Source organism: Salvia hispanica, unplaced genomic scaffold (assembly GCF_023119035.1).
Source record: "Salvia hispanica cultivar TCC Black 2014 unplaced genomic scaffold, UniMelb_Shisp_WGS_1.0 HiC_scaffold_555, whole genome shotgun sequence".
Lineage (NCBI taxonomy): Eukaryota > Viridiplantae > Streptophyta > Magnoliopsida > Lamiales > Lamiaceae > Salvia > Salvia hispanica.
This window is the reverse complement of record NW_025952306.1, coordinates 11,046-19,000: the sequence shown is the minus strand read 5'-3', so window position 1 is coordinate 19,000 and position 7,955 is coordinate 11,046. Positions and strand designations below refer to the sequence as shown.

The 7,955-nt window shown below is 38.5% G+C and overlaps 2 protein-coding genes across 2 annotated transcripts; one reads left to right on the top strand and one right to left on the bottom strand.

Annotated features, from left to right (window-relative positions):
* Window positions 1-1,441: 1,441 nt before the first annotated feature.
* LOC125199554 (cyclin-B1-2-like) lies at window positions 1,442-3,824 on the bottom strand. Its single transcript, XM_048097540.1, has 4 exons — window positions 3,627-3,824; window positions 3,439-3,539; window positions 2,308-2,405; window positions 1,442-1,752 (listed from the first exon to the last, which is right to left on the bottom strand). Exons 1-4 carry the CDS (start codon window positions 3,744-3,746, stop codon window positions 1,652-1,654), a joined length of 420 nt encoding a protein of 139 aa, XP_047953497.1. The 5' UTR covers window positions 3,747-3,824; the 3' UTR covers window positions 1,442-1,651.
* A 1,066-nt stretch (window positions 3,825-4,890) lies between these two features.
* Window positions 4,891-5,625, top strand: LOC125199555. Its single transcript, XM_048097541.1, has one exon. The coding sequence runs from the start codon at window positions 4,891-4,893 to the stop codon at window positions 5,623-5,625; it is 735 nt and encodes a 244-aa protein (XP_047953498.1).
* Window positions 5,626-7,955: the final 2,330 nt, after the last annotated feature.

The following is a 7,955-nucleotide window of genomic DNA, read 5'->3' as shown; positions in this document are numbered from 1 at the left end:
ATCACTAAATTTTTAGTATTTTGTGTTAATCGTTGTTCAAAAGCTCCTATTATAATAAAACATAGAATAATTATTTTTTCAAATTTTAAAATTGAATTTTACAACATAAATTTATACGTCCGCCCCGTGATGGAGGGTAATTTCTTTTACATATGAAGTCTCATTTCTTACCATTCTCTTGGTTCTTCTAGATGGGGCCAACCTGAAAAGTGTGAACCATTGAGAAATGAATTTGATTACCCCAAGGTCAAAGCTGATCTCGAATCATCCACAGCCAGCCAAGAAAAGTAAAAACACTACATACAGGGTAGCCAGGAAATCATAATGGGTAGGGCAAAATTTTACATAAGAGTGATTTTGAGAGGGAGGCAGATTTAGAGGGTGAAAGAAGAGCTCTCTGTAGCGATTTTGAGAAGAAGAAATATGGAGGCATGTTCATGTTTTGTTTAGGGTGAGAAAAATTGATGGGTAAAAATGTGTTTAGCTAAAATTAACTAGATATACCAAATACTCCCTCCGTCCGCCATTAGGAGTCCCGGTCACTTTTGGGCACTCGTTTTATAAAAATGATAATAAATAGTTAAAGTGGAGAAATGGTAGAGTAAGAGAGAGAATAATGTTAAAAAGACTCTTCACAACATTATTCTCTATCTTACTTTATCATTTCTCCACTTTAACTACTCTCTCTGTCCCATTAGAAATGAAACGTTTTCCTTTTTGGCCTGTCCATTAAAAATGAAACGTTTCTAAAAATGGAAACAATACTCTCTCTACTTTTTCTTCTCTCTTACTTTACTCTCTCTTCATTTACTCACGAAACAACACTACATAAAATCCTATGCCGTAAATCAAATGTTGCATATCTAATGGGACGAATGGAGTATTTATTATCATTTTTATAAAACGAGTGAGCATAATTGACCGGGACTCCTAACGGCAGACGGAGGGAGTATGTAACATGGACAATGGATAGTTACAAATATGATTGAAACATAAGCTTTTCAGTAGACTTTGTGCAGGCCAGATACTAAACACGGGCTACGCCGATTGGTAAGATAGCTACCAAACATACAAACAAACCCAAATTACTCCCTTTATCTAGCTGTAACATAGCTACCAAACGGTCCCTTAATGTACATTGTTATATATACACCCTCTATCCCACTGAAGATGATTCACTAATCTTTTCAGTTTGTCTCACCCATGATGATCCATTACTAAAAGTAGACACTCTCTTATCTCTACTTTATTATTTCCACCTATCACACAAAATTAAACTACACAAAATCTCACAACCCATTGAAGTGGTCATCTTCCTCGGGACAGAGGAAGTATTTGAAAATATCTATATAAATATATGAGGGTGAGAAGAGGTGAGAAGGATGTTCGGGTTTGCACTTGATTTGGCATACACATTCACAAGAAAAGCAGTAAACAAAAATGGAAAGAACATATGATACTCATAGCCAATGACGAATTCCGATAGTAGGAAATTAAGTCATAAAGAAAGCAAGCTCCAGGTATACAAGTACGATGACTCGCATCAGAAGAAAATGAGAGCCTATTTTGAGCCTTTTTAAGGGGACAAAGTTTATGTTAGAATCAATACACCTGAAAAAAAAAAGGCCCTCAAATCGATTCGACTGGTACTTTACATGAAACTGGGGCATGGTGGTCCTTTAGACAGACCAAGACGAACTTCCATACCATGATGCATGTCAACTGGACGGAATGATTCAGATTCCCTGGGATCTGAAACGATACATAAAAGTTGAGCAAGGATCCGGAAAGACAATCAGAACCATAACACAAACATTTTTCAGGTAGCATCATGAACAAATCAATTAAACCATGATTATCTCAAGACTCGACTGACAGAGTGACAGTTCAGAAATCTGTTTTGTACTTAAACTGCAAAGTACCAGTAAGTGTATGAATTGAAACACAGAGACAGCAGGAAACATAAAAAATACAGCAGACATAACTTCAGCAATAGGTATTGACTTGCCATTCATGAGAATGAACTTCAAACTCAGAACTTTAACCTTATGGTTAAGGACTACATGTATTGGTTACTATATTCAAACAATTATATGGTTCACTATAGTGCTTTTCATTGCTAGTTGCCAACTGAAATAATCCCAGCAGCAAGTTTTTATAGTTTTTAAGATTTTCAAATAATGCTATAAGATCAAAGGTATTACCTTTGTTTATTTATAGTCCTTGGGACCCAATGTCAAATTGATGAAAAGTTAAATGGGAAACGTTCAGTAATTTGAATAGAAAATTCTCTCAGCACTTCCTTACCATTAAGATAATCTTCAAAACCAAACTCTTCCATCGTTCCAGTGAAGGCCTCTAGACCTACAAACGATGAAGGTACTGCACCAGGAGGCCTTTGAAATCTGTGCAGAAAAAATTGATTGCATTAGTAATAAATTGCGGAGAATTCGTGCAAGGCTAAATTGTAACAATAACATCCCGAGAGATCTTTATCTCATCATATGAGGGATATTAAACATTTATGAATTTCAAACTATCTTCTTCCAAGATTCAGCACATGGAACGGATTTCAACAACACTATTAGTAAAAGGAAACAAACATACACAAAATTTCACATAAAGGAAAAGAAAACGAAATTGTACATGAACAAACAGAAGAATCTTTATGTAGGAGTATATTATTTGAGGACCCAGGATATCATAAGTCATGGCAAGAAACAATATCACTCCCTAAAACAAAATGCACCATTGAGTACTATTTCTTCTAACTTTCAACCTAATGTTACAACCCGCATATGGTATTGGTAGCAATATCACCAGCGTCATTATAGGTTATTATCATAGCTTGTCAATCAGCTCCAGGACACATTACCACATTCCATGAATCTATATACGTATATGAAAGAAGATATACTCAGCAAATTTTATTTACAAAGGCAGGTGCATAATTGAAGAAATGAAAACTTCAGTAGCACATATAACTAGCTGAAGACCAAAAGTAAATAATCATCAAATCAGTATATGACAGTTATGACTAACTCTTTTAACCAGTCTTCAAACAAATAGTATCAGAATAAGGTCATTCATACAAATATTAGAGAATCTAGTTCTGCATACCATTTATGCAGAATATTGCACTTTCAGACATTTTAGCAATAGAAAAGGACCAGGAACAAATGAACGGAAACATTATAGCAGAATCAAACAAGTTACTATTTGAAAGAAGACATCACTTGAAATTTAGTATGGAAAGAAACTTTGACATTACTAGATTCAAACGTATAAAAAGCTGCGAAATTAAAAACCAATTTTCTGCCAAACTAAAAACCCTAGCCCCTAAAGTTCCTTATACTACAATACAAGCAAAATTAAGAGGGGGAGAGAGAGAACAAGTGTGCAGTGAGAGAAAGAGTAGAGAGCTAGAGAAGCACAAACTTGGAGAGAATCTGACGATCCATCTCCATCTTCATCGGAAATGCTGCTCCGTAAGTATTCGACAGGATTTTCTTCTTCATCTCATCTTGCGTTTGCTTCGCCTGTTCAATACCAAACATAAATTCAACAGCAAAGTCACAAATCAAGAGACAAATAGAGAGAGTGTTTGTAAATTGTTGAAACATTACAGAGCGACGGGCAGACTGAAGAGGATGTGGTTCGATGATATCGCTCTTGACGCCGTGGATCCCAAATCGCAGCAAATCATCGGTGCGGCCTTCCAATGGTATAGTCCTCGCAGGATCCATTATTATTGTTGTAGTTTGTGAATTTTTTCCTTCTGCTATTTTTTTGCACAAGAAAGAGGAAAATGGCAGCGGAGGAGAAAATATGAAATATTAAGAAAAAGAAAAAAAAAAAAAAGAATTTGAGTTATCTTTCAGCGCAAGAAAATATAATATTGACGGTAGGACTGCGGTCACCAAAGGCCCAAAGAGATTCTACAAGAACATAAAAAAATATTGGTGGGCCTTTGTAGCCCGATGGGCTTATTAGGTGGATTTTTAGTGTTGTTTTCGAGTCCAAGTCCTAATTATATTTAAGCTTACTAAAAACAAGATTATTTTCCTAAAATCTGTCGCAAGTATCACTTACATTAGAGAATTCAAACATGGAAATTCCCGTTTTGTCATTTTGGGATGTACATAAAAAATAATCTTGTTTTGCCATTTTGGAATATCCACAAAAAATAATCTCATTTCTATAAATGGAAACTCTCTCTTTCGTACTTTACCAACTTTTTCAACTCTTTCCTATACTTTACCCACTTTTTCTCCTCTTTTTCATACTTTACCTACTTTTTCTCCATACCTTTCTTACTTTACTTACTTTTTCTCCTTCTCTTTTACTTTATAAAATTTCTCATTAAGAGCATTAGCAATGGTTGGCCGATAGAGAGGCCCTCCCTATCGGCCCCATCGGCCAACCATTGCAGGAAGATGGCTGATCAACCGCCCTATCCCAAGGGTCGATACATCGGCCATAGCCGATGAAGTGAGGCGATGATCGGCCATCCATTGTGGAGGATGGGCCGATCATCGGCCTATTCCCTTTTGTTGTACTCCCTTCGTCCCATTCAAAATGGTCACCTTTCCTTTTTTGTTTGTCTCAATCAAGATGACCACTTTCCAGTTTTAGAAATAACCTCCTCTCTCCTCATTAAAATATTCAACTACCTTTTTCCTCTCTACTTTATTCCACCTAACAACACTTCCTAAAATCCCGTGCCACTCAAGAATGTGGCCATCTTGAGTGGGACGAAGGGAATATTTTTTTTGTTTATTACATTTTTTCTAGTATAAATACCATATCATATTCTTTACATTTCCCACACCAACATCTTATCTTCTCTCATTTTACTTCAATATACTTTCTCTCTCTAGTACAATATCAATGTCTTCCGGTAGCGATTCCGGCGACGAAGTCATAAATCGAGTGGTGCAACGCGTGCTTGCAAGGGCGGCACGAAGTCGTGAAGAAGTGAACCAGGAGGCGGTTCCAAGGCCAATCCGGCGCCGTCAATCAGACGACCGTGATCACACTAAGGCTCACAACAGCTTGTACGCGGATTACTTTGTCGAGGACCCAAGATGGGGCCCGACGGTTTTCCGTCGGCGTTTCCAAATGCGAAAAGAGTTATTCTTGCGCATCGTTAACGGGTTGTCAGTGCGTTACCCAGACTTCCAGCAGCGTTGGGACACTACCAACAAACCTGGACTGTCACCACTGCAGAAGTGCACAACTGCAATTAGGCAGTTGGCATACGGAGGAATAGGATGTGTCGACATGTTCGACGAATATCTTCACGTCGCCGGCATTACTGGTCGCGATTGTATGACGAAGTTTTGTAAAGGTGTGATTCAAACTTTCGGTCCCACCTATCTGCGGAAGCCGACTGCACAAGATTGCCAGTTCCTGCTCAATTTGCACGGGAGGGTGAACGGCTTCCCGGATATGCTGGGAAGCGTAGATTGTATGCATTGGCTTGGAAGGACTGTCCGACCGCTTGGAGAGGCCAATTTACGACCGGGTTCAAGGGCACATAGCCAACCATCATTCTGGAAGCTGTTGCCGACCAGCGGCTATGGATTCGCATGCGTACTTGTGGCCGGTCGAATAACGACCTAAATGTCCTACGGCCTCGTCTCTGTTCAATGACCAATGCCAGGGAATAGGCCCTTGGTTGACTTCACCGCCAACGGCACCGATTACATGGGGTATTACTTGGCGGACGGCATATACCCAATTTGGCCCATTTTCGTGAAGACGATCAGTTTTCCAACCTAAGCGAAAAGGACTTAATTTGCCCAACGGCAAGAGGCGGCAGAAAGGATGTGGAGCGGGCATCGCGTTGGGCATTGGTCAAAGGTCCGACGCGGTTTTTCTACGAAGATGATATCACGGTATCATCTACGCTTATCGTATTGCATAGCATGATAATGGAGAATAAAGGTGAAGACGCCATCAACGTCCCCATTGAACACATTGCAGACCAAGCCACGGTGTCGCTAGCGAGTCCCACCGTCGGGGTGTCCCCCACGGATACGCCGGGCTTCTTTTGGCATTTGTTGATATGCGCCAAAGAAGCCCACAATCGTCACAGCGATGTGATTGAAGAAATTTAGGCACAAATGCATAGGCATTAATGATTTATTTTTAATTTTATGTAAAACTGCATGTCATTGTATTCTTTTTTTTCCCAAAGTTGCAATACAAAGAAAATTTGCGTATTAATATTTTTTGCATTTAAATCTATTTAATTTGACAATACACTAAAAATAGAAGTGCTATAAAATTAAAACAAAATAGTGATTGCGTGGAAATGAAATGAAATGAAATGGGAGGGCAATATGGAGGGCCCTTCCATTCCGGGAGATAGACCCTTAAGTCAAATGCGATGTGGAATGAAAGGGCCCTATGGGGGACCCTTCCATTATGAGTGCTCTAAAACCCGTGTCGTCCACGAATGAGACTATATTTTATGAACGATGGATTATTAAATAAAATTTATTTTAGTATTTATACAATTTCTACACCCATGGAAATATACATTAACATGGTTCCCAACAACAAGATCTACCTATAAAATTTTGATGTTTATGCTAAACATGTACTCTCAATATTCCATGTTAATAGATACATTTCTATTCCGCAGAAATACTCCCTCCATCCGCGAATAGAATTCCCATTTTTCCATTTTGGGCCGTCTGCGATAGGAGTCCTGGTCATAACTACTCTTCCGTCCCGGCTAAGATGAAAATTTTTAGCCGGCATGAGGTTTTGGGAGTTATTGGTTAATGTATTTAATTGGAGAGAGAAAATGTGGGTGTAAGCATTAAAATAGAGAAGGAAAGAAAGATGAGTATTTAAATAGGAGTGAGAAAAGGTGGTTGGATGTATTAATTGGGAGAGAAAGTTATCAAAAACGAAATGTGTCATCTTAGTTGGGCAAACTAAAAAGAAAAAGTGTCATCTTAAGTTTGGACAAGATGGAGTACTATAAATGACAAAGAGGCCCACGTTCCACTAACTTAATCCACTCACATTTCATTTAAAACTAATATATTAATGAGACACATATTCCACACACTTTTCGTAACATTTCTTAAAACTAATATCAAAAGAAATGGGACTCCTATTCGCGTACGGAGGGAGTAGATATTAATAAGTGAAGTGGAAGGAATAAAGTAAGATTGAAAATAAAGTAAGAGAGATAAAGAGAGAAAAGAGTAAGAGAAATGAAGAGAGAATGAGAGAGAGTGTAGTGTTTTTTGCCAAATATAGAAATGACTTTGTTATGTTAGAATGTCCCAAAAAACGTATGACTCTATTAACGTGGGAAAGGAGGGCGTAACTATTTTACTAAAGTATGTCGGGATAATAGTAATAGTTTACTTCTCAAACAACTAAAGCAATGATTGATATCCATTGACAAAAGAGAAGAATGCTGATAGAGCAAGGAATAGTCATTGAGCCCGCCAATGGATATCCTTGGTAATTACCAAAAAAAGAGAAGGACATTGACTCAATTTTCATTGTTCACTCTCTCACCAAACCTAAGGGTGTCTCCAGTGGCGCCCCTCCCACTCGCCCTTCCCATGCCACGTCGCACTAGCCCTTCCCATTCCACCGCCACATCACTAGCCCTTCCATTAGCCCTTCCCACAATTAAATTAATTCACAATTAAAATTTTAAATTCACGGAATTAAAATTCGACACGAATACAAACGGGAAATACGAAAATTACATTAAAAAAAATTACATAATTTTAAAAATTACATAATTTAAAAAAAAAACATAGTTTGAAAATAAAATTACATAATACCCTTGGCTTTCACCCTCCTCCTCGTCCTCGTCCCCGTCGCCCGTGCCGCTGCCACCTCCGATGTCCCCGCCCCGATCTCGACGCCGTCATCATCAATGGGTGGCATCCTTAAATCGCGCCGACATCGGTCGA

Bases quoted from the DNA above. Each gene is read 5' to 3' on its own strand.
- LOC125199555 (XM_048097541.1), top strand. From the start codon at position 4,891: ATGTCTTCCGGTAGCGATTCCGGCGACGAAGTCATAAATCGAGTGGTG.
- LOC125199554 (XM_048097540.1), bottom strand. From the start codon at position 3,746: ATGGATCCTGCGAGGACTATACCATTGGAAGGCCGCACCGATGATTTG. The intron at 2,406-3,438 runs GTTTGTGCTTCT...TTTTCTGCACAG, and splicing joins GATCGTCAGATTCTCTCCAA to ATTTCAAAGGCCTCCTGGTG. The intron at 1,753-2,307 runs GTAAGGAAGTGC...GTATCGTTTCAG, and splicing joins TTTTGAAGATTATCTTAATG to ATCCCAGGGAATCTGAATCA.